The sequence below is a fragment of the Chaetodon auriga genome, chromosome 19 (assembly GCF_051107435.1).
Source record: "Chaetodon auriga isolate fChaAug3 chromosome 19, fChaAug3.hap1, whole genome shotgun sequence".
In the NCBI taxonomy this organism is placed as follows: Eukaryota; Metazoa; Chordata; class Actinopteri; order Chaetodontiformes; family Chaetodontidae; genus Chaetodon; species Chaetodon auriga.
Window position 1 is genome coordinate 4365043 of NC_135092.1, and position 26025 is coordinate 4391067.

Below are 26025 nucleotides of genomic sequence, written 5' to 3' on the forward strand. Positions count from 1 at the left end.
TCAATTGATGGCCATCTGTACTTCAAAGCCAAACACAGGGCAACAATTTGGTCAAAATGAGAATTTATTAACCACGTATTAACACAGGATGGATGAAATGACTGACAATCAGTCACAGAGAATAATTGTTTAATCTGGAGTTTATGCTCAAAAGTCACGTATCAGTCCGTGATGGCCCATTTAAAAACACTGAAAGCTGAAAATCAGAGAATCTTTAGGATACACGCTCTGGGAATGATGGGAACCCGACATGATGCGTTCATGTTGCGTTTACTGATCAACTGAAACTCTTCTTCTTTCTCAGAGATACCTGAGGTGCTAAGATGAGTCGGAGGCGCGCAGACTCCCAGGGTTCCCTGGGGCCTGACGATGAGGTCATGCCGTACAGTGACGATGAGACGGATGACGAATTAGACGCGAGCTCTGAAGGGGAACAAGAAGAGCCGCCAGGAGCCCCACAACCCGAGGTGGAAGCTAGACCCAGCGGTTAGTCACAAGACATACTCATGATGACTTCCAGAATGTGCTCTTAGCTTAGCACAAAGACTGTTAGCTTAGCGCCATGAAAAACATTATTATATAATATATTCTGTAGTTTACATATTACATTTATGTTAAGAAAGTCATTCTTAATAATGTTTTCCTTTTCAGAGATGCCATGGAAGGTGAAAGCCAATGACCGACCTTATCATCACCTGCCGGAGTTTCAGAAAAAAGTCTTCCTGTGTATCAAGAAGAGCAGATACTCTGTAAGTTCAGCTGTTTACTTAAATCTGCCATTTAATGGACTCGCCCAAAGGTGCTTTTGTCTTCCCTCCTTGTTGATCCTGGCACAAACTAACCCTGAGCATGTAGAGAATAGCTATACATAGGTGACACACACCCTGGGCAAAGAGCAGGATGTTTGAAATGAGCTATGCCACGTGCTTATTAGTTTTAGAATCATCCAACAGCCATAAGTTTGATTTCTTCCTTCAAGGCTGTCATTGGTTTTAGAGAAAAAACTAAATCATGTGTAAGATGTGCATTAGTACGCAATAATTGGCCTCATACTGTACGTGTCTGTGAGGGATTTTAACCAGGTTTAGTACCTTATTTGATGTAATTTCCCTCAGAAAAGTGAGTAGAAAACACTGATCTCAGGTAAATGGATGAACACGATATACAACACCAACACGGAAGCCTGCTGCGTTTGTTTCCACGTGTCTTATGGCCTCATCCAGATATCCCCTTTGTGTTTCTGCTGAGTCATTTCTGACTCCATCAGGGCTCCCTGAGCTGCTGAAAGGTCATGTTTGAAATATGCTTGGAAGAGCTGTTTATGCTTCCGCAGCACTGTTCTTTTGTACACTGCTTGTTTTGAATGAAGATGTAGATGAAAGGTAAGACAAGGTGAATGCACGTTAATGAATTTGACGGCTGGGTGTGTCATACTCATATTTGATCATGGTTTTCCTTCATTTCTGTCCATTTTTGAGTTCTCATTCAGCTCTTTTGTTAAGTTAGTCTATCCTGCACGTGGAACAACATGTGATGTGAATTACTTTTTCTATAGTTTGGTGGTCTGATTGGTCAAATACAGACACTAGCTGGCATGACATTGTTTGTTAGCAGCCAGCGAACAGAGGAATGTTTTTGTGACTTAAGCTTTGTGTCATCCGTCTTTGTGGAGGCTGAAACCTGATAGTCCAGCTGAGCAGACCTGTGTCTGACGAGCAGACACATTCGACACAGCACGGAGACTCCGTGGGACAGAAGCAGAATATGTTAGAAATAACGTACACAGTAATCTTCTGTACGTTAGAGTCCTGACAGGAAGCTCACACCATTTGACTATCTGTTTTTGTGCATTACGTTGATAAGAGGGAAAATCAATACCAGAGACATAGTAGTATATTATTTAAACATAGACGTCTTTTAAAAGATCTGCATCCCCGGCACAGTACAAAATAAATGAACAACCTGTCCTCTACTGTGTGGTTGCTTCCGTTTCAGCTTGACCTACATGATAGTTTCACTCCAGGAGAGTGACTTTGTGTTTGCATAGTTTTCACCTGGTGACAGTGTCCACATGTCCTGGAAGGTTTCAATGTTCTGGACAAAAAGGGGGAATTCTGCTCTAATATCTGATCATAGACCTTATTCCCCAAATATTTTAACATTTTGACATCTACATTTACTCATCTACATTGACCTAAATACTGATTTTCCGGGGTTAAAAAAAACAACAAAAAAACAGTAGTTACTGGACAGAAACTGGTTTTGTGACTCCTGTCCATCATGCAGTGCTTTCAATTCAAATATAAATTTGAATTTAGAATATTGGTCGATAGCCCTCGTGTACAGATGAAGTTATTCTGCAACCTGGAGTTGACATGGCTTCAGTGTCTTGCTCAGCGACACTGTGGCAGGGAAGGAATGTGAACTCTGTCCTTTAAGGACCTTTAAGGATAGAGTACAGATGTTTATCCCCTGCTGAAACACAGCACCGTCTCAGTACTGACACCATGATACTGTAACTGGACTGATACCTGCTGATTTAGGACAAACTTCTGTCTCTGAGGACAGTTTGTCTCGCAAAGTTCTGGATTATTTCAACTTTTAAACTTTTACTTTGGTTTCTGGACATTTTTTCAACTACTGAAATGAAAGTGGTAGCCACACATTGGACTGACATGTTATTGTCAAACAGTACCTAGGGTGCTAAGAATTGACCTTTAGTAGATTTACAGTACTTTAAAAGTAGTCAAATACTAAATACAGTACTGAATTCAGGTTACATAGATGGCTGAAATTCAAATTTTCAGTGCAGGGAAAAGTGACAATAGTAAATGAATTTCATTTTAAACCCTGAATAACCTCAGAGTACTCCAGTAGTTTAGTACTGCACTTGATAAAATTGGAGAGCTCACAAGAGACAAATTTGCAAAGAATGATAGAAATCCAGGCGGCCCAGGTCAATGGCCTGGACAAAGGGTGTTGGATCCTACATTTCCCATAATGCAACTCAGCTGTCATTTCATTAGACCCTCTCTGCCTGGTGAGCACCCATGACTTTCAGTTTTGTAACATGAACTGTCTGTTATAAATTTGTGGTCTCCGAGTCCAAACTGAGATGACCTGGATTACATCACTATGATGTCATCAGAGTTATTCCGAGAAGCTCCTCCAGTGCCACTGGTGACCTTTCGCAGATGTTTTCACAGGTTGAAAAGGACTGCTAATGATTAGCAGAGTGCTGTCCAGTTTGACAGCACAGGACTAGCTGACTGTCCTCTGTCCTCCTCTCATCAATGTCTGCTATGCGTTTCTCATCTGCAGGGAAATGCCATCAAGACGTACAAGTACAACGTCCTCACCTTCATCCCCCTGAACCTGTACGAGCAGTTAAAGAGAGCTGCCAACCTCTATTTCCTGGCTCTGCTCATCCTACAGGTACATCTATAAACACCCCACCTGTCATCTGATTTGTGTACATAATTGTCATTTCTTTACCTTTTTATTTGTTCAGCTCTGTTGTCCTTGTTCTTGGCTGTTATGTCTATTCTTGTCTAAGTGCATTGAGAGTCAAATTCCTTGTATGTGCACACATATGTAGCCAGTAAAGCAGATTCTGATTTACAGTGTTGCAAAAAAAGAAGGATCACTAAGTGGCATCAAATGTTTGTTAGATTATTCCAGACATTTCCACTCTGCCCTGGTACACCACATTGATTCCTCTGGTCGTGGTGCTGGGAATCACCGCCATCAAAGACCTGGTGGACGACCTGGTAAGACATGCAGGCACAAACATGCACACACGCACACACACACGCACGCACAGCTGTGTGCCCACCTTGAATCTGTGGTGATTTAAGTTGATGCAAAGAAGGAAAACAACAATGACAAAAACATTTCAAGCAAAGACTAATTAGTTAACTGACATACAAAGTTATCATATATTAAGTATTGTATTACCTTGATAGCCCAGACCTGTTTTTAATTTTTTTCATCCAGGCACGTCACAGGATGGACAAGGAGATCAACAACAGGAAGTGTGAGGTGCTGCTGGAGGGCAGGTCAGAATAAAGTTGATTTTCTATTAGCTTCGATTTTTCAAAGAAGATATCCACCATCTTATGAACAGAGAAATCATTTTTTCGCATTTTATACAGCATTTTGAAATATGATCTGCTTTAACGGCTGGTGCATATCAAAGCATATTTTGTGTTGTATGTGAGGTTTGTTCCTGTACAATGTGTGCAAGTAAGTGAACGCCACCCAGATGCTTGTGTTTGTATGGCATGAAAAAGTAATGACAGCAATACTGTATACGTATAAACACTGTGATCGGTCCTCTGTGCTTCAGGTTTCAAGAGTCAAAGTGGAGGAACATCGAGGTTGGAGATGTGGTTCGTCTGAAGAAGAACGACTTTATTCCGGTGTGATCATTTAGCCTTAACTTAAGTATTTGCTGGACTGTTTGACGGTTACTTGACTGACTGACAAACGAACACAGATAATTTAATGTGATCTCTCAAGCAGCCACAAAATAGATGAGGGGTGTCCTGACATAGCATAGCAAGATAGCAATGTAGATCTGTCCACAGTTTAGAATCAGTAAGATTATCTTAAATCAGCATGGATTACTATTGATATCAATGAATCAATTAACTAATATTAAGTGAACTGACAATCAGATATTGAAGTAAATTTTTAATATACACGCCCAAATTAAATTGAACAGGACAGAAATACAACAGATGTGAGGTCAGATTTCAGATTTTTTTTGATGTGTATATTTTGTGTTCTCTACAGGCTGACATCATGCTGTTATCCAGCTCCAACCCAAACAGCCTGTGCTACGTAGAAACAGCCGAGCTTGACGGGTAAGACTCAACAGCCTTTGAGCTAACTTTCTGCCTCTAAAATAAAAAACTAAAACAAAAAAAACTTGAACTCTAGATCTGTGTTGATTGCTCTATTGAAATTGAATTATGGACTGTATTTTGTGTAGAGACTGTGCTGGAGCAACACTGTTTGCTCTGAGTTTTCTCAAGAGTTCAGTCAACAGATTACTCACTGATACGAGGAGACTTAATGTCTAAAGAGCTTTTGCCAAGAGCTAAACACCTTCTGCCGAACTCAGCCATGTGACCAGTGTGACTGTATATTCTGTGATTAAGTGAGAAACGCCTTTAAATCAAACAAGCAGGCCTGTGTGGTGTCCGTAATGGAACTATTTTTCAGTAAATGGCTGATAAAGTGAAACAGACACCAGCATTCTTTTATTTTCTCAGAGCTTTTAGGCATAAAACTTGCATCAGAGAATTCATTAATTTTCATAAAGAAGCTTTATTTATCCACGCTGGCTAAATGATCAGAAAATAAAAATCCTTTTTTTAATCCAAAACAACTGAACTTGAATGTATTTCGCTGTGATTCTGCTTTCTTCACGGCTTGGTTTTCAGTCCTTTGTGTGTGTTATTTTCCTTTCCCAGAGAAACCAACCTGAAGTTTAAGATGGGACTCAGAGTGACTGATGAGAGACTGCAGGAGGAACGTCAGCTGGCCCAGTTTAATGGTGAGCGTCATTCACAACTACCAGCCAGGTTTATTTGCATAAACCTTAATCAGGTTTATTCACTCAAACAGCCTCACCTCAGAATAAAACCTGATTTTTCAATTTTAAAGTGAAACTCTAAAATATTGATGAGTTTTGAGCAGAATAATATTCATAGAAGTAAGTGAAAACTTCTTTCATCGTCACCAACATGAAAAAGGAATAACATTTTTCTTAGACGGCAGTATTTTTCATTTTCATTACAAATGGTTAGATGAGGTACTTTCAGGAAATTCTTAGTTAACTTGTAAATTTGCCATGTTTCACTCTTCTCTCTGCTGTGCAAAATGTGAACATGTGATATCAGCGATACAAGCCACTGGAGCTGAAGGCACTTGAAGGCGCTGTGGCAGAGTGGTCAGTTAGAGAGTACTTCAGGTTGGAGGGTCAGGAAAGTTACTGAGCTAATTCATGGTGCCCACAGATGAATTTGAGTAGTCCTTACCTCTTGACTGGAATTGAAGCCCTCCTCATGTCCTTTTGTCTCCCCTGAAGCTCTGATTGAGTGCGAGGAGCCGAACAACCGCCTGGACAAGTTCACGGGGACGATGCTGTGGCAGAGGGAGAGCTACCCTGTGAACCTGGACAACATGCTGCTCCGAGGCTGCAAGATCAGGAACACTGAGGAGTGTCACGGACTGGTCATCTTCGCAGGTGTGAAACCTCGACCGCGTCGCTGCTCCACCTGAGCAGCATCACTGCATGACTCAAAGCTAGCGAAATGAGAATTTTAGTATTGATGTTGCATACTGAGGATGTGGATGAGCGACATCATCTTTGTTGTCCCTAGACATGTCTCTGGTTGAGATGAATGCGAGGTTAACACCTTCAGCAGACGTTTATAAATTTGTTTTGCAGAATAATTTTGGTTGTCCCTAGCATATGGATCAGATGATGCAAACTAGCGCAAGATAAATCCACATCAGAGCTGAAATGATGAGTCGATTCATGAACTGTTGATCAAAAGAAAATGAATCAGGAACAATTTGACAACTGATTAATTATTGAAATAGTTTTTCAAGCAAAAATGGTTTCAGCTTCTCCAGAGTGAAGTCATTTATCACATCATTGATGAGTGTTGATTAGTAATGACTGATAGCAGTGGCTGGCATTCATCATTTGAATATATGATGTTGTAGGAGCCGACACCAAAATAATGAGGAACGGCGGGAAGACAAGGTTCAAGAGGACCAAAATTGACGAGCTGATGAACTACATGGTTTACACAGTGAGTCAGAGTCACAAGCAGCAAAATGAAAGCCTGCATGCTGTCTAACCACGCATGAAGGAACCTCCCTGTCAGACTTTTTATTTTCTTTTTTTTAAAATAACAGGTGACTTGTGTAAGTTGTTGATATCAGTGGGGCTTTTTCTTAGTCACCCAGTGTATAATTGCTCCCCCTCCCGGTAGATCTTCGCGCTGCTTATCCTGGTGGCAGCAGGTCTGGCCATCGGGCACACCTTCTGGTACGAGGAGATCGGCTCTAAAGCCTGGTATCTGTACGATGGCCTAGACCGGAACGCCTCCTACAGAGGCTTCCTCAGCTTCTGGGGATACATCATTGTCCTCAACACCATGGTGCCCATTTCACTATATGTCAGGTCAGTATAACCATCTGCACATATTTGGGTTCATTTAAAATGTTAAAAAACTTATTAGGTCTCGTTAAATGTTAAAAAACACATGAGGTCTTTGAGAGCTGTTAGATGTAAAGGGAATGATGTCATCTACATGGCTTACAGAATATAACATTGCTTTCTTCTGGCAATTTGGAAAAACATCTTTCAGGATTTTTGCACCATGCAACTTTTAAATCTTAAGCTAACCAACTCAAACACAGAGCAGTATTACCTGGTTACAGGTTGGGTTTGAGGCCTCACTCTGAAGCAAATTAAATAATAGTGGCACACACTTCAGTGGAGCTTAAACATGACCATTCATCTGCTCTGGAGACTCCTGCAACTGTCAAGACAACCAGTTGTTACGTCAGCAGCAGTAATTCTTTGTAGTGTTGGTTTACTCCTCTCTGCCGTGTCCCTTCACTCAGCTTCAGTCGGATGTCACAGTTTTTGCACTCTGTAGTCAAAGAGCAGCTCTGCTTCATAGAAATAATTGTCAAAATAAAACTTGTGCATGTCGTCTCCTGTTTGTCTGCTTGGTGTTCAGTGTGGAGGTCATTCGTTTGGGCCAGAGTAAGTTCATCAACTGGGACCTGCAGATGTATTTCTCAGAGAAAGACACACCAGCTAAGGTACGTTACTAATGTTTTTCTCATTCTTTTTACCTTCATGACTTTATTCCAAATGTGACACATCACATCCTGGGCACGTAGGATTTATTACTTTTCCCCTAGTAGCAGTGTTTCAGTCTTTCAACCATCATCAGGTGAATTCATCTTGTACAAACCAAACAACAGGAAGACAAGTATTAGAACAGCAAATGAATTATCGTCCTGAAACAGACGCAGGTTCACTGGTGTGCAGTCATTTGTGCAGAGTAAAAACCTGATCTTTAAAATATTGAAAAGCTTTTTAAATATACTGTGACACCAAAATTATATACATACATAACACAATAACATGATTATTGCAGATGATCTTTTACATCAGATGCTAAGGTTTATGCTGTATTTTCTTGAAACTTGTTAAAAGCCTTGTGAGTGTTGCTTCACAGTGGAAAGATATTTAAATAATTTTATACTACAAAAACCAGGAAGTACTGTATGCGCTCTCAATGTATTTAGGCAGTAGAGAATACTTTCAGTCATTATTATAAAAGTTCATATTCAAGTTCGTTTTACATCCTACACTAATGGTAAAGATACAGCATGTCCTTCTTAAAATGTTATATTGTATTACCAATATAGTGCATTTTATAATTAAGAACCAATATCTTTTGCCTGTGCATCATTTTGCACTTCTCATTAAATCTGTTCTTGCCCCTCTTCAGGCTCGAACCACCACCCTGAACGAGCAGCTCGGTCAGATCGAATACATCTTCTCCGACAAGACGGGAACTCTGACACAGAACATCATGCAGTTCAAGAAGTGCACCATCGCTGGACGCAACTACGGTACTGATCTGCTTTATTTTACTCAGACATAAAACCACAGTTTGACATTTTAGTGGTTTTGTTTAAAGGTCCAGAGTGAAGGACTTAGTGGCATCTAGAGGTCAGGTTGCAGATTGCAGCCAACTGAATACCCCTCACCTCAACCTCCCCTATGGTGGCCAATGGAAAGATGCAGGAGGGAAACCAGAATGAGATAGTTGTTGGAGGTAAAAGGAAAAAAGAAAGCGAGAGTGACACCAGCTGCTTTTTTTGTTGCTTTATGTTGCACTGACATCGGTGTTTTGATAACAAAAACATTGACAGCGCACAGGAATATGTTGGATTTTTACAAGGAAATGACGCTCTACACTTACAACCAGTTGCTGTGTTACCTCAGCGTGTACCTGTTGACAGGATTATGTTATCCGAAGGATGAAAAATGAGCCTTTAATAATCCCTTTGGGGGAAATTGGTTCACTGCGGCAAGAATTTAAAAGGGAGTAGAACAAACATACAAAGATGAAGTTTGCAAATGGTGTTGCAGCCTGTAAGATGGTTATAAAGTTCTTTACAAAGGAAAGAAAAAATGAAACGCAGAATGGAACAGGGACCCACTAGTTGGTTAAGGCCGGAATGGAAAAAGCATGTATAACTTCATAGAATCAGCAGGAGACATTTTCAAATTTTGCTCTCCTTCCCACAGGTGAACCAACCACTGCTGAGGGAGTGACACTGGACCGAGGAAGGGTAAAATATCAAATACACTGACTTGAGAAGACATAAGATGATCGACATGTAATATATGACAATGTAACTGTTCATTCATTTATTGACGGTTTCATTTGAAGGGGAAAATATGACCTAGTCAAGTGATAGTTAGTGACACCTACTCTAAATTATAAGTTGCTCAACAAAACTTTTAAGATATTGCTCGAAAATATGAACTGCACAATACAGAAGCAAATGAAGGACGACAATCTGCAGTTGTAGTCTAAAATATCACATCAGCAATGTCATTCTGTTATAGTCTTCTAGTCTAGTCTTCTATAGTCTAAAGCCTTTTCCTGTTTCCTCATTAGCCGGTGGACTGGAGCTGGAACCGGCACGCTGACAGAAAGTTCCAGTTCATGGATCATTCCCTTGTTGCCTGCATCCGATCCAGGAAGGATAAAGATGTTACAGAGTTCTTCAAACTGCTCTCCCTCTGCCATACTGTCATGGTGGATAACAAAGATGGTAATCATAAACTCCTAGTTTGGGCAAAAGGGAAGAAGCCTGGGTGGAGCTAAGGTGCGATGTATGAACAGCAACCACCACAACTGACTGTGATAAGCTGCAGCACCTGTCAGTCAACCCAGACATATCCTAAAGTGGATGTGTCCTGAAAGCTGTGTTCAGCAATATTGAATACTGTCACTGAATCCAATGTGCAGTGCAGCTGTGAAAGAAACAATGCATTAAACATGGCCTCATGTATGGGTTCATGTCATTCTCCCAGGTAACCTGGTGTACCAGGCGGCTTCTCCTGATGAGGGCGCTCTGGTGACAGCAGCCAGGAACTTTGGCTTCGTGTTTCTGTCCCGTACACAGGACACCATCACCATCACTGAGATGGACCAGGAGACAACCTACGAAATGTTGGCGCTGCTTGACTTCAACTCCGACCGCAAGCGCATGTCTATCATCTGTATGAGTGCACAGACACACACACACATACACGTCAATTCTGGTTATGCTGTTGTACTGTAGCTATAACAGGTACATGGAACACATATTTGAGTAAGATATGAAGTTGAGTGGTTGAACAATAAGTTCGGTAATTAATTGAGTGTCTCACCTCTAAAATCTCTGTCCTGCTGCCTCTTCTCTCTCTTTCAGTGAAGTTTCCTGATGGTCGTATTCGTCTCTACTGTAAAGGAGCTGACACTGTCATCTATGAGCGACTTTCCCCCAACTCCAGACACAAAGAAAGCACCCAGACAGCTCTGGATGTGAGTTTGCGTGGCTTTGTTTCCATTTGCAGCACGTACAGTGTGTCTGGGCATGGCAGACATACTGTACCGTAGAAATGATGACATACAGGAACGTTGCTGTTTCTTTTGTTTCTGTGGAAGGAAACATGGTTTGTGTTTTGTGCTACAGGAGTTTGCCAACGCGACCTTGCGGACACTGTGCTTGTGTTACAAAGACATCAGCACAGATGAGTACAATGCCTGGGCCAGGAAACACAAAGAGGCCCAGGTGGCCCCTGTTGACAGAGAGGCTGCCCTCGACCGCGTGTATGAACAGATCGAGAACAACCTGTTGGTGAGTGAAAAACCAAAACTTTTTTCATTCTTAACAGAACTTGAGTTTCCAAAAGAAAACTGAGCCCTCGCAGCACTGACATATACAGGATTCAGCAGGAAGAGTATATGCACACAACTCAAATGTGGAAAGGACTATTCATAACTGTGACAAAAATCAACCACAATTTAAAAAAAATAAAAATCTAACTGCAGAACAGTTTGAAGCCCTTTCCTCTGCACAGTCTGCTGAAAATCTGAGTTCAAAACAGTGACTCTCAGCCACATCTAAGCAGCTGTCTCCCTCTGTTCAGCTGATTGGGGCAACAGCCATTGAGGACAAATTGCAGGATGGAGTGCCGGAGACCATCGCCACACTGGCCAAGGCCGACATCAAGATCTGGGTCCTGACTGGAGATAAGAAAGGTACTATCACATACTACAGAGTACAGAGAGGAGTCATACTGTTAGTCAGCCTTATCTACCTGTGAGCCCATGAGAAGTGCTGGTGTATAGATATATACAGTGTATACCAGCATAAAAACACCAACTTTTAAAACTGTATTTCTGGATTTAAGAATGAACCCGTCTCTGTCTTTGTCTTAAATAATACCAACTGTTCAAAGTGTTTCATCTGCTCCCCAGAAACGGCAGAGAACATTGGATATTCTTGTTCGCTTTTGACAGACGACATGCACATCCACTACGGAGAAGACGTCAAGTGAGTTGATAAAAATACGACAGTCTACAAGATAATATAATGAAAAGCCCTTAAGATCAACTACTGTTCATGTTGTGTGTCAGAGAAGTTTACTTTTCCATGTATGTGACATCCACAATGAAGAATGAGCACATTCTTTCTCATACAAAAGAAACGTTAAATGAATCCATGTTGAAGGATAGGTTTGGACTTGTTTAAGTCTATTTTGATAGACTTTTTTGGGAAAACAAAAGAAAAGATGAATGCAATCATTAGATTCATATTCATCACTCGTCAAATCAACCTGCCTCCCTCCCTAACTTGTCCACCGATCCCTCGCTGTTTAGTGTCTCACCTCAGCGTCTTGGTTTCAATGTAAGAGATGGTCTGTTGTTTCCGTGTCTCCAGTGAGAAGCTGAGGATTCGTCAGGCCAACAGGAGAAACGAGCCCCCGACTGCCCGTCGAGGCAGAAAGAGACCTGTCCAGCCTTTCTTTCCTGAGCTGGGTAAAAACGCTCTGATCATCACCGGAGGATGGCTGGTGGGTTCCATCCAATGTTAGCACTGTTTTAAAATGAAGACGGATGTTTTGTTTTAGTATTTAACTTGTATAGTATTTACAAATGCAGCCGTGGGAAGAAATGTTATCCTAAATTCTCATTTTCACCAGCTAACTGGATGGATTGTGCTGATTGTGTGTTCATCTTCTCAGAACGAGATTCTGTATGAAAAGAAGAAGAAACGCCGTCGCCTGCGTTTGCGTCGTCTGGGAAAGCGACCGCCTCCCAGCAGCCCTCAGGACGGACAGCCGATGGACGACTGGGAGAAAGAAATGAGACAGGTACCACAAAATAAGTGAAACAGTCTTAGATAAGTATGGAAGTGAGATGTGATTGCATGCTGGTTTACGGGATAACAAACATGAGGAATGTCTCTGTAGATTGACTTTGTGGACATGGCCTGTGAGTGCGAGGCGGTCATCTGCTGCCGTGTCACACCCAAACAGAAGGCTAACGTGGTGAGTTTGGTGAAGAAGTACAAGAAAGCCGTGACACTGTCCATCGGAGATGGAGCCAACGACGTCAACATGATCAAGAGTAAGGACATGAGTGATGTCTGCTGATGTTGAAGGCCAGATTTTCTTCTGCGTGTGATATATGTTCCAGTGAACCTCCTCTAATCTCTCCCCCGTCCACTGTCCCTCCAGCTGCAGACATCGGTGTAGGCATCAGTGGTCAGGAGGGGATGCAGGCCGTCATGTCCAGCGACTACGCCTTTGCCCAGTTCCGTTACCTTGAGCGCCTCCTGCTGGTGCACGGACGCTGGTCCTACATCCGAATGTGCAAGTTCCTGCGTTTCTTCTTCTTCAAGAACTTTGCCTTCACACTGGTCCACTTCTGGTACTCCTTCTTCAGCGGATACTCCTCACAGGTCAGCAACACACCCACTGCATACCCACAGTTAATTTTTGAGCAATTTGGCAAAGCAATCTTAATCCTACATCCACTTACTTACTTTTTCTGGAGCTTTCAGCTGCATCTGAGTCTCTATTAGCGGAGCAAGTTATTTGGTCACTTTGGAGTTGGCTTAACTGCCCTGGTTGTCTTCCAGTATAACAATAGTTGCACCTGATGCTCAGTTTTGTTTCTCGTGCCCCACATCTGTCTGGTATCATGTATCCTCATCCCAGCATGGCTGTTGACACTGAAGACAAGACACTGAATACTTGTTTTCCTGCCTGCAGGTCGCCTATGAAGACTGGTTCATCACTCTCTACAATCTGTGCTACAGCAGCTTGCCTGTTCTACTAGTTGGACTTCTTGACCAGGTAAAACAGACTTTGTTATAGACACAAAGAATGGTACAGAAAAACCTCTTTGCCAGGTCCATTATTGGTTTTAGATTTACATCTTTTGCCTAAATCTTACTCCAAAATATTTAACTAAAGTGTTCTTTAACAAATGCTTCATAGATTCTGTAACTATGACTGGTACTGTGACTTTATACTTAACGTTTGTCATGAAAATGATTAAATCAAATTGTAATAATAATAAATGAAAAGTCCATTCCTTTCTCTTCTGTTCATTAAGAGAAAAACAAGTCATCCTGATGTCTTAACTGATTCCTCTGCTTCTTCTTCCCACTTCAGGACGTTAATGACAAACTGAGCCTGAAGTTTCCCAAACTGTACCTGCCCGGCCAGCAGGGGACACTGTTCAACTACAAGAACTTCTTCATTAGCTTGTTCCACGGCATCTTCGTCTCACTCATCATCTTCTTTATCCCGTACGGAGCCTTCCTTCAGACCATGGGGCAGGACGGAGAAGCTCCCTCTGACTACCAGTCTTTTGCTGTAGTCACTTCCTCGTCGCTCATTTTCACTGTCAACCTGCAGGTTAGTCACACATTAGTATTTAATTGTTAGATGAAGAGGAAACCTGGATTTGAAGAAGTTTCAGAAGATGTGCATGTAATGAAATATTTTATGTGAATGGGCTGCTGACTTCTGTCCACCTCGTGTTTGTCAGATCTCTCTGGATACCTCCTACTGGACCTTCGTCAACTGCTTTGCGGTTTTGGGTAGCATAGCCATCTACTTCGGCATCATGTTTGACATCCACAGTGCTGGGATCCACGTCCTCTTCCCCTCAGCATTCACCTTCACTGGTCAGTCAACAGTCATTCCCCACAGTGTGACACAGTTAGCTGGCTTTATGGTCTCTGCTCCAGTCAGCCAACATTGTCTCCGTGGAACATGTTTGTCTTTGTGGAACTGGAAAGACCACATCAAACCCCAACCTTTTCATGACTCTATTGTTGTATATTTTGTGTTTATAGGTGCAGCTTCGAATGCTCTGCGTCAGCCCTACCTGTGGTTAACCATCATCCTGACTGTGGGCATCAGCCTGCTGCCCGTCATCTGCATTCAGTTCCTCCATAAAACCATCTGGCCCTCTGTAGGAGACAAGGTGAGACCTCCACGAATAAACCTACAGCACTGCTGCTCGGCCTGCCTGAATGAGATAGGACGTTGACAAGGGATGGGAACAATAATCACCATAAGTGCTGTATATCTAATTAAAAACAAAATGTTTAAGGTGAGGCTTTTACAGTAGTAACAACAGCCTCTGATAAATTCACATTAATCACAGGGGAAGTTGGTGAAGGCAGTGCATCGAGAATAAATTGTACAAGATTTTATGCAAGATAATAACACGCTTATAGAAGCCAGTTTCCACTGCTTGAGGAAAAAAAATCCACAACCTAAGCTTATTTAATCAGAAAAACACTTAATGAAAAGGGTGGAAATGGACCTTCATGCAAGTTTTGCTTGGATTGATGCTTTTTTCTTATTATTTAGCTAGTTTAGCACAAATACTGCTTTTCAGCAGTTATCAAATCCAATAACACCTTAAGACTGGGAGCTTCAAGAGTCTCAACATTACATTTAATTCACTAATAATTTGTGGTGAAATGGAACAATATATTTCTGTTTATGGCTTTAAAAAGTCCACAGTATTAACATGTGTGGGCCACCATATATCCACAGTAATATAACTATTTTCGCCAGTCAGAGCTAAGTCCCACATAGTTATATTGTTAAAAGCAGACATGGTTTGATGCTATCAAACCAAAAAACAAAACAAAACAAAAATAGCCTTGAAAAACTTGTGCCTGGGGTGATCACTTATTTATATTATTACATTTTATGGAATTAGAATGATCAAACCAAATGGAATCATGGACAGGATGAGAATATATATTAAATTACACAAATCTTAAATGGAAAAAATAGCAAAGCACTGCATCTCTCCTTAATGTTACGTGCTTATCTCCCATCATGCCCCAGGTCCACAGAAACAGGAAGAAGTACGAGATGGAGATGCAACAGGAGGAGAAGAAAAAGCCGTCAGCCTTCCAGCGTGGCCGACGTTCCCGCCGCTCAGCCTATGCCTTCTCTCACTCCCGTGGCTACGCTGACCTCATCTCGTCTGGTCGGAGCATTCGGCGGCGCCCGCCGACCCGTGCCGGTCCCCAGGACAGCATCAGGGAGGTACCCCTGAGAGAGGCAGAAAACATCTGAGGGGGGTGCTGAGCGGAGATGGAGCAGAACTGTTGCCGGGGGGGGGATGATTGGGAAAGTGGAAGGAGCGCTTGATTTACCTTCACTGTCATCTGTGGAGCTGCTGCTGAAATGGCCAACATCGGAGCTTTGCACAGACACGGCTGGTCTGGTTGCAGTTTAAGGGGACCTCTGCCTTTGGGCTATTTAAGCCACCTTAAAAGGTGATAAAAGAAAAGAAGCTCTCGCAAAGTCACTCAGCTTTTAAAATGGATCCACCAACGTGTTAACCTGCAGAAATGAAGCGCCACTGAATATATTTCTGCTCCAGTCTGTGATCTGACTCCACTTCCTCCTCTATGCACAAACAAAAAAAAAGCTCACCGAAGAGGCGACCTCCGTTACCAGGGTTCCAGGTCACGCAGCAACTGTGTGACTGACAATGTTGTTTAACTCAGGATTTTTAAAATGACAGCTTTGTTTTTAGTCAGTTAGTCCCTGCTCACCACTGCTGTGGCTGGATATGAAGCCGTCATGTTGTTATCATGATACTTTTTGACCTTTTAGCCCGGTATCTGCGGAGCACTTGATATGCTAAGTGTTTTATTAAAATTAAAGAATATATATTCCAGTCAGTTGTCTGTTGGCTAAATGAAATTTATTTCTTCATAAATTTTAATTCTGTCCGTTGAGATGCAAATCTAAACATTTTCCTTCACATTGAAACAATGAGCTAAAGCTAAACATGCCAGAGTATCCTCTTTTAATGTTTTATTAGAAATAATGGTGGGATGTTACTATGCCACAATATGCAAAGTGGTCGATGTTATAAAATGTGTCTTAATTTAAAAATACGTTGTGAATAGTGATCTTTTCTCCTCTGCTGTATCAAATGTCCCAAGTGTCCTTGCAGATGGGTGTTGTAGTCACAGATTTGACAGACTATAACTTTGTTTCAGCCTTCAGATCTTTTAAATGTGTCTTTCAAAGCTGGATCCTAACGTTATGTGTTCTATATCTCACCTTTTGTTCTTTTTTATTTTCCTGAGGTGCCGTAAACACACTCGTACAGTCTTCCTTCAACAGCAGTGTCACAGTTTCTTTTCGTTTTTTTTGAATTTACAGAATCAGGAAAGAAACGCAGCAAGAGGTCTCGTCTTATCTTCATTTAATGATGTCTTAGTAGTTTGTTCTTTCTACTTTTTTTAACTTCTTGGAAGTTAAATCGCACATTCCTTAAGCAGTAAAAAGACTAATACTGAGGATTTTCTGTCTGCATCACTGGTTGTTTACAACAAACCCAAAGAAGATGTGTGTGTTGTCCAAGTCCTATAATGAAATTTAGGACATTCACTAAACAGTGCTAAGCCAAAGCTGACACATTCCTGTACTATTATGCATCCTCTTCATGTTAGTGTTACTGTATGCAGATAATGTCTTTTTATTACTGGATGAATGGAGGCAGATGAGAATTGTACCAGCAACAGTCTGGTCTCGGTCATATGATGCTGTTTTATCATGTGTTTGTTAATAAAAGACAAGGGCACATCTGAAACAAGTGTTTATTTTATTGTTGTGACTCTTGTTTTATGTATGAATGTGATGATTCCAATTCAACATGACATGCAATATTAAAAAGCACCTGAATGTCACTCCTGTTACCTAAATGGTACTTTTTTCACCACTTTGACTCAAAGTTCTGCCATTTGTCCCCCTTTGATCCGATTAGAATGAAACTCAGTGTGTATGTTTATGGGATGTTGCAGGATGTCCCCGCTGAGTTAGATCAGGATCGCACCAATCAATATGGCACTTCAGTTTTTGTTAATTGTTGACCACAGAGCACACTGAAACTGGGGAAATTCTGTCCACTGTGTTTTGGAGGTACAGAGGCTTTTTTGTTGAGCTGAACTGAGTGCCAAATTTCAAGTTAGTCAGACCTGTCGTGTGAGGGACGTGGCCTTTGTGAAATTGCATTTCTGGCCCTAAATTACAGCACCACTGTCTGTATTTCTTGCACTTGCTCATCATTTCTAGTTCTTGGGCCAAGTTTTGTGACTCTAGCTCATTCTAGCTCATGGCAATTTGAGCCATGGCGACTGAAAACTAATTAGAATAATAATAAACCATCACAAACACAATAGGATATCTTAAACTCTTAAACTCTAATGATCTCCTGGTCAAACTCGTCTGATGGAGAGTAAAAACTTGTTCAGATGTACTTTGAGGATTTAGCAGCACAAGGAAGGAATGAGATTTTGTTTTTTGGTGCCACTTGTGATTCTCCCTCTGCGAATGAGGAAGCTTACGTTTTCTAAGGTTACGTTCGTTCATTTTCATAGCTCGGGTTAGGACGAGGTGTTACACTTTTTACTAGCTTAGCAGTTTTAACTGTCTTCTTAATACTGTATTGTTAACAATGCAAAATGTTTTACACTTGGAATTGTTCAGGTGAAGATGAAGCTTAATGTGCAACAGGTGAGAGCTTTCAGCTTGCTGCCCTTTACTGTATAATTCATGTTCCTGGGTGGAAGTCAGTTCCACAGATTCTTAAGATACTCTCAGCCTCCGATAAATGTGTGATCATCTCTAAGATGATCAAACATTTCAGTTAAATGGCTTCCAGGAGAAGTGATAAACTAAGGAAATTAAACAGGCCTAAACAGGTGAGAACTTACATGTGACAGTAGGAAAGCACAGGTGTAACTAATACAGTGAGTGATGGTTGAATTCCATGCTGTTGCGTCAGCAGCTCCTTGTATTGGGCATGCTGTCTCACTGTCACGTTACCATGACTTACTGGAACATGAGTCATTGCTAATGCTGTGACACCTGGGCTTTCCCTACAATTACAAGTCAAAATACCTGCTCTGAAAAATGTCTGAAAAAGAAAACTAAGCCAAAGAGGACACCTGGTGGTGAACAAAATGCTGTATAAAGCAAATCCAGCCAAACAGCAATGGAGACAGATATGTGAGTAAACGTTAGATTTGCATGTTCCCTGACATTTAAAGGAAAACTTTAACAGGAAATTGGGACATTTTGCTTTCACAGTACTTTGGAAACTAAACCACCACAGAAAAGTTGTAATGTTTGGTGTGTGTTTTCAAAAACTGCCTGTTTCAAAGTCTGTGTTTAATGATCAGACTGGTCTCTCTGGTGATCAGGATCAGTATGGTGTACTATAGGCTCTGCATATTATTTGTTTTACCAGTGAAAAAGAATAACTGCTGCACTTTGAATATGTCATTCCACTGGTACCGATCCACAAACCTCTGGCTCAGTTCTCTGTACTCTCTGTCCTTTCCATCTGTGATGAGGCAAATGTCTGCAGAGTCGTCACAGATCTTTTGCGGGTGGCAGTTAGCCGATTCATGCCTGAAGTCTGCAGTAGTGTCATGCTGATGACACTACTGCTGTCCACCTGATGACAGGTAGGTGAACTGTAGTGGGTCTACTTCTGGGTTCACTAGGGGGTGGTCATGGACAAGGACCATCCTCTTCAGGATCTTCATCAGCTGTGATATCAGTGCCACTGTAGCTGTTGAGGTCCTTGTGGTGCAGAGTCTTTATCACTGGTACCAAGCAGGATGTTTTCCACAGCTGTGGAACTCTCCCCATCTTCAGGCTCAGGTTGAAAAATATGTTCAACTATTCTGCACAACTGGTCTGCACAGATCATTAGAAAGCATCAAGTGCCACACTCATCAGCTTCTTACCTGCTGCCACTCTCACTCTCATCTGCTCACCTCTTCAGCCAGTGCTCTTCATCAGTCAGCAACAGTACAGGCTCAATCACCTGTCACACACCTGGGACTCATCACCAATCAAGTGCACTACTCAAGCAGCTCTCACTCACCCACTCATTGCCAGATTGTTCTTTGTCCCATGCAAGACTCTCCAGCATTCCCATTCAGATTGATCTCCCTGTTGAACAACAACTGTTAGTTGTTTGGTTCCCCAAACATCTCCTGGGTCTGTTGTTTGCTCCTCACCAAGCACCCAGCATGCTACAGTTCAGTCACCCAGAGACTCCCAGGTTCAGTTAGCGCTGCTCTTGGTTCCAAAGCTGATTCGTTACATTCAGCTCTTGCCATCTAGACTTCCAGCCTATCTTGCCTTGATCCTCCTGAGTTCTTCCCTCACCTGGTTTGTTGTGTGGGACAGATTGGGCCGGGGGCTGTGTGCTGGAGGTTGTGGGTGGGGGCTTGGCCATTGGGCAGGAAATGCAGTGGATATACGGGCTGGCTGTGAGCTAAATGCTGTGGGAAGGGGGATGTAGATGGAGGTGGGGCAATACACAGGGGCTGCAGAGTTGAAGCACCCAAATCAGATCCTGGCAGAAAGGTGAAGCAAATCGAATCAAAGACCTTCAGTCGAAGCTGCAGTAGGAGATCACTGATCTGAAGTGGAAAGACGCTGAGCTGGAGCAGCTCTCACACAAAGAGGACCACATCCAATTTCTAGACAATTACCCCTCACTGTCATGTCTTAGTGACACTACAGACTCACTCAACATCAATACCTGACCACTGCAGTACTTTGAGGATGCGACTGCAGTTGTGACAGAGGTCAGAGATCAGATACAGGACATTCTTAGTGATGTATGGATCAAAATCTCACTGACAGAAACTGGAGTGGATGTTTTACTGCCACAAGCAGAGCCAAAGACCAGAGCTGAGGTCTGACAATATTCATGTCAAATCAAACTGGATCCAATCACAGCAAACCAGCAGCTGCTATCATCTGATGGGAACAGGAGAGCAACAGTGACGAGTGATAAACAGGTTTATTCTAATCATCATGACAGATTTTGTGACATGTTTCAGGTCCTGAGTTGAGAGTCCGAGTGGACGTCACTGCTGAGAGGTGGAGAGGAGCAGATATGAAGTTTCAGTATCAGCAGAACAGAACACGAAAGTGGATTTGGAAATGATGATAAGTCTTGGCCATTAGAGTATTTCAACAACAGTTATGGATTCAGACAGAAGTGTATTAGTACATCTCTGAAACCATGACTTTCACTCAGCCACTCTATGCTGGATAATTAAACTGATGGCTACATGGGGTGAGATTCTTTCTTTTGTGTTAGATTTTTCAGCTTTGCCTCTCATGTCTCTTTCCTTTAATGTTTCTGCACTACCCACTGATGACCTGATAAACAGTGTTGTCTCTGTAGACTTTCCTGTCTTCTATCTTTGATCTTCTGTTGATATTGCATTAAGACCCCCTCCACACATGTACTAAGGCATACATAGAAATTGTCTTATGCGTGTCTGATATGGTTTTTGCAGAAAAACGTAGAATCATCACATCAAAGTCCTTCTTCCTAATTCAAGATTCCAGAATATATGAACATGCAAACATTTTTCATTTCACAAGTTAAACTGCTGGACACAAGATGTTTCCTGCTTCACTGAACAGTCCATTTTCATTGTATGTGCGCTGGAGGCTTCAGTTTTCCACAGCACACTTGTGCATGCTGAATATTGGACCACCTCTTAAAATCAGATTTTCATTTAGCATAGAGATAAATTACACTTTGAGCAATTAATGTGAAAACAGCCTTCTGGTGTCAACCTCTGCACATACATTATTGTACAAAGTGAAGCTCAAACATTCAACTGCAGGAAGAAGAAAAAAAAAAGTAAAGTTGTGGTTGACATTTTTATTTTAAACATAGTGTTTAATACAATATATTGAAAGTATATTATAGTAATAGTAATAGAAATCTTAAAACTTGGACATATAAAACCCAAACTTTCTGCATGCCTTGTAGAGCTGTCACTTCTCAAAAGGTCAATTCAAAAGAAGTATCCCTTACCTATTACATTAGTTTATTTGGGTGAACAGACACTCAAATAAGTTACAAATGAATAGCAGACACAAAGAGAACCAAAATGCTGAAAATGAAAATGTATGCAGAGTTAATTTCCACAGTAATTAGCTAATCAAAGGGGTAGTTTAGTTAACCACAACATTTTATTAAATCATGATTATTAGTGGCCAGTCTGCTGCACTACAGGCTGATCTACTTTCTGACAAAAGACTGGGAAAGTGTTGGAATGCTCCAAAAACACCTGTTTGGAACATTCCACAGGTAAACAGGTTCATTGGTAACAGGTGATCGTATCATGATTGGGTATGAAAGGAGCATCCTGGAAAGGCTCAGTCGTTCACAAGCAAGGATGGAGAGAGGTTCACCACTTTGTGAACACATGATTGTATAAAGGATGTTAGTACAAGGGCTCAGGAACACTTCATTGCACTCATACGACTACCTTCTCTATTTATTTATGTTCTACGCAGCATCCCAACTTATTACAATTGTATATGAGGTGACTCGACCAGGCTGATGCTGTTAGGATGTCTCTGCCTCCTCCTCCCCTTCCTTGTGTTTCCCCATGTTTTCCCCTGTCCCTCTGTGTCTTGTGAGTCCTCTCCTTGTGTTTATCATTGTTTGTGTGTGTGTGTGTGTGTGTGTGTGTGTGTGTGTGTGTGTGTGTATGTGTGTGTGTGTGAACTGGCAGTTCCTCCTCAATCATGGCTCACCTCACCTACACCTGATCCTTGTGCCAATCAGCCACCACAGCTGCAGGCAATCCTCTAATCACAAGCCACAGGATAAATACCTGGCTCTCCCCACCAGTCTTCACTTAATTTTTGTATTCACTAACTTGGTAATACATCTCGGCCATTTAGCTCTCCTTTTCTCATTATTTGAATTGTGTTCTCCTTATATCTCAGGATCTTTTTACTTGTCTGCTCAGTTCCAGTCCCCCACCCGAAACCCTTTTTGCGGCAATAAATCCTTTTTCTTAAACATAACCATTTGAATCTATGTCCTGCATTTGGAGTCCAGCCATTTACTCAGCCTTAACAGACACGCCAAGGCAAAAACAAACACCGAATGCAAAGTGAAAAGAAAAGAAAAGAAAAGGTTAAGATTGAATATGAACTGAGACTGATTTGTCCAAGGTGTGGGGTGTGTCTTAAGAGGGTGAAGGGCAGTCTATTGTGTAGGATTCCAAGTATGTGTGTTGGTGTGAGAGTGTATGTAAGTGTAGAGGAACAGTGGTTGGAGTAATAAATGAATAATGGAGAAATGATAATAAACAAGAAATTAATTGACAAAATTAAAAAAAAATAACAAAAGCAAGTTTCCTTGGGAGAGGTGGCCAGTGCTATCTGTGGTCCAGCCCCCATTTCCCAATCTCAATCATTTTATAAATATATGTAAATATATGTGATGTTATATCACAATAACATCAACTCAAATGCAAGCCGTACTGATCACATCTCACATTTTTCCTGTTTTCATGTGCAATCGTCATTTTTAAATTAGTAATACATATAAGTAAATAAGGGTGTACGTATTGTATATATTGTAAATTCCATAGGATATATAATACTGTGCAATATTTTGCTTGTCCTCTTGTCCTCTGACTTCTTGTACTCTGTCCTGTTGCTGCTGTAACATGTGAATTTCCCCCCATTGTGGGGTAAATAAAGTCTATCTTATCTTATCTTATCTTATCTTATATATGTATTATTTACCCCCAGGGGTCTGATCTGATAAATGACACATAAATTTGTACAAATAAAAATATTTATTTAATTCGGCATTTCTTAGTGCAGGTGTGTGTGTGTGTGTGTGTGTGTGTGAGACAATGTGGTTGTCTCTATATTTCACTGTGTAACTCTCATTTTGACTGAATCCGGCAGTGGTGCAATAAGTACTTCAATCAAACTTTAAACACGACAGTGTAAAATGACCCTACAGAAAATGAAAGTATCATCAGCAAAATGAACTTGCAGAAACAAGAGTAAAGTTCCTTGTTATGGAGAATGTCCCCTTTCATACTGTGACATTATCGCTTTACTATTATTGATGCCTTCATGTGTCGGCAGCATTTCATGTTGCAGCAGGTCTGAAGTTCTTCGTATACTGTTGGTTGGTTTAATCTGTAACAATATGTCATAGTTTATAAACCAACCATATCTTCACACGTAGTGTTCTTGCTTCTTGCTTCTAATATATTAAGTGTCTTCTGCCATGAAAATGAGGTACAATGAACAAATACCTGACAGTGACACCACCCCAACTAACGTTGCTTTAAACAGCCAGAAAGACAACTTTTGGTGAAGTGGCAGCAAATATATGTACAAGCCAGCATGTTAGTGCCATTGGTTTGCTAACGACTGTATGCTAACAGTTTATGATAACTAGCCATGTGCTGGGGTCACAACACTGCGACTCTCTGGTTAAATATTGCCAATAACTAGCCAAGACTAAGTATTTCTGATAAACCAAGAGAAAGCTTACATTTACAAAAAGAAAGATGTAAACAAATCCACAAGTGGTGCAATACACTGGCTCCTTCTTCTTCTTTGTGTGATATGGTGGATTCCAACCAATGTGAGAACCGTATATCACTAGTATGAGAGGTGTCAGTTAAAGGCTGAGCATGATGAGCATGGAGCCTGCCAGCCTGGAGAGCCTGTGTGTGCTGTACCAGAGTGACGACTACATCATGGTGGACAAGCACTGGGACAGCCGCATTGACAGCAAGATGTGGTATGAGAAACACACCATGCAGGCACAACTTCGGCAACGCTTCCCTCAGCAGGCAGACCCTCGCACCTACTATGGATTCAGGTCAGAATCCCACCAGATTGCCTCACAGACATCATGCTCACCAAGAGTCATAGCCTCAAATCATTTTCTCTCTCCCCAACAGGTTCTGTCATCAGCTGGATTTCTCCACAAGTGGCGCTCTTTGTGTCACCCTCAATAAGGCCGCTGCTGGCCGAGCGTACCGCTGCTTCAAGGACTGTACTGTCACCAAGGCCTCGCCCTGGTTGTAACACAAGCACAGCGACACATATGCGCACAACAGAGCTCTTCATCATGTAGGTGTCTCTATGTGGGGTGATTAAGAAGATCTGCAAGGAAATGAAATGAATTCAGAATTTCTTGCTTCCCAGGTACGTGGCTGGGTGGAAGAGGAGACACAAACTTTCTCCATCGGCAAGAACTCCACAGAAGGAAAAACACACATGATGTGTATTGAGGGAAAAGAAGGTACATGAACCTGGCTTGGCTTGCACTGAGGTAGTTCACGCAGTGAAACACTTGCAGTAGCAAGTAAAAACTTGCACATAGAGTTAAAAAACAAATAAATATACACACAGAGTTTGAGATGATTGATAGTGATAGAAATGAACTGTTGACTATTTGATGCTGCAGGCTTGGCATGGGTGAAATTTACACTGCCTGCCTGCTCATGCATTCAAAAGTCAAAGTGAAAAATCTTGTTCATGCAATTTAGTTGCAGAAAAACAAAAAGATGTGACTTCATATCAGAAGAAAAGTTTGGAATAAGTTTCTATTAAGATGCAAAGTGTTTTGTTTATCTGAAACCAAATATAACCATGAACTCTGACCACAAACTCATGTCCATGATGCTTTTAATAGCAGTCTATTGCATCTTTGTTTAAGTTATTAAATCAGAATAATGTTTTAGTCATTTCAGGGATGTTTCAATAAATATTGTGCCTTCCTCCACTGCTACTCCTCATAACGATAATTAGCAAAAACCAGCTCTAAACATAATAAAGATTGATGTCTTGACTCTTCAACCTGTGACCAGAGGGTGTCTCTAGACATTTTTCTTGTGTTTTAAAGCAAACCAGCTCTGCTTTGTAGCACACCACATGATTCATGGCCTGAAGGTGTTGTGCCTCCACACAGAGGAGCTGCTTCTTCATACTGCAGATTATATGACTCAAGTTTACTTTTGAAATGTATTTCTTCATCTTGAAACTGTTTAATGTCTCTGTTATATGTAAAATATTGGATTCATCAGGTGTTACATGTGCTTGTGTCCACAGATGTGTTATAAAAACAAATGTTTCATGTCTAAATAAATAAAGCTTGTTGAAAATGGCGTTAATGAACATCTCAACGTGCTCGAGGCTCATAATTAAATGGTGTGGTCAGTTTCCCATTAAATCTCACTGAAATGTTTTATCTTCTGCTCTGTTTCATTGTGTTTGAAATAGTTTGTTAATCTGTTTCAGTGTTTCAAACATTTTTTTTTCTTTTTTTTAATGAAATGTTATGTTCAGCACCTTGAGCTGCAGCTCAGGTATGAAGTATTGAATATAATGAAGGTTTAGTGTGAACATTTGCCCCTGCTGCTCAGAGTGGACAACTTTTAAAGTGCACATGGCCTGAAATCAAGAGTTTTCCGTTGGGGAGAGAAGGACACGGGGACATTGATAATGGTCACCATATTTCCAAATGAACTCTGGCTGTC

The 26025-nt window shown here is 41.4% G+C and overlaps 2 protein-coding genes across 2 annotated transcripts in view; both read left to right on the plus strand.

Annotated features, from left to right (window-relative positions):
* Positions 1-16693, plus strand: part of atp8b1 (ATPase phospholipid transporting 8B1) — a 32238-nt gene extending 15545 nt beyond the window's left edge. The window contains exons 2-30 of the mRNA XM_076758818.1: positions 305-486; positions 652-749; positions 3322-3435; positions 3672-3770; positions 3997-4058; positions 4349-4421; positions 4798-4868; positions 5481-5563; positions 6098-6256; positions 6742-6830; positions 7014-7204; positions 7770-7854; positions 8553-8676; positions 9359-9402; positions 9735-9891; positions 10154-10342; positions 10534-10646; positions 10798-10962; positions 11255-11366; positions 11586-11661; positions 12049-12181; positions 12353-12481; positions 12581-12737; positions 12848-13071; positions 13385-13468; positions 13790-14035; positions 14169-14307; positions 14479-14609; positions 15491-16693. Coding sequence (XP_076614933.1) covers positions 324-486; positions 652-749; positions 3322-3435; positions 3672-3770; positions 3997-4058; positions 4349-4421; positions 4798-4868; positions 5481-5563; positions 6098-6256; positions 6742-6830; positions 7014-7204; positions 7770-7854; positions 8553-8676; positions 9359-9402; positions 9735-9891; positions 10154-10342; positions 10534-10646; positions 10798-10962; positions 11255-11366; positions 11586-11661; positions 12049-12181; positions 12353-12481; positions 12581-12737; positions 12848-13071; positions 13385-13468; positions 13790-14035; positions 14169-14307; positions 14479-14609; positions 15491-15724 — 3744 coding nt within the window. The 5' untranslated portion in view covers positions 305-323 and the 3' untranslated portion in view covers positions 15725-16693. The remainder of the gene's footprint in view (positions 1-304; positions 487-651; positions 750-3321; positions 3436-3671; positions 3771-3996; positions 4059-4348; positions 4422-4797; positions 4869-5480; positions 5564-6097; positions 6257-6741; positions 6831-7013; positions 7205-7769; positions 7855-8552; positions 8677-9358; positions 9403-9734; positions 9892-10153; positions 10343-10533; positions 10647-10797; positions 10963-11254; positions 11367-11585; positions 11662-12048; positions 12182-12352; positions 12482-12580; positions 12738-12847; positions 13072-13384; positions 13469-13789; positions 14036-14168; positions 14308-14478; positions 14610-15490) is intronic.
* Positions 16694-24180: 7487 nt separating this feature from the next.
* On the plus strand, positions 24181-24571 carry LOC143338354 (RNA pseudouridylate synthase domain-containing protein 1-like). Its single transcript, XM_076758707.1, has 2 exons — positions 24181-24362; positions 24445-24571. The coding sequence occupies exons 1-2, from the start codon at positions 24181-24183 to the stop codon at positions 24569-24571; spliced, it is 309 nt and encodes a 102-aa protein (XP_076614822.1).
* The last annotated feature ends 1454 nt before the right edge of the window (positions 24572-26025 follow it).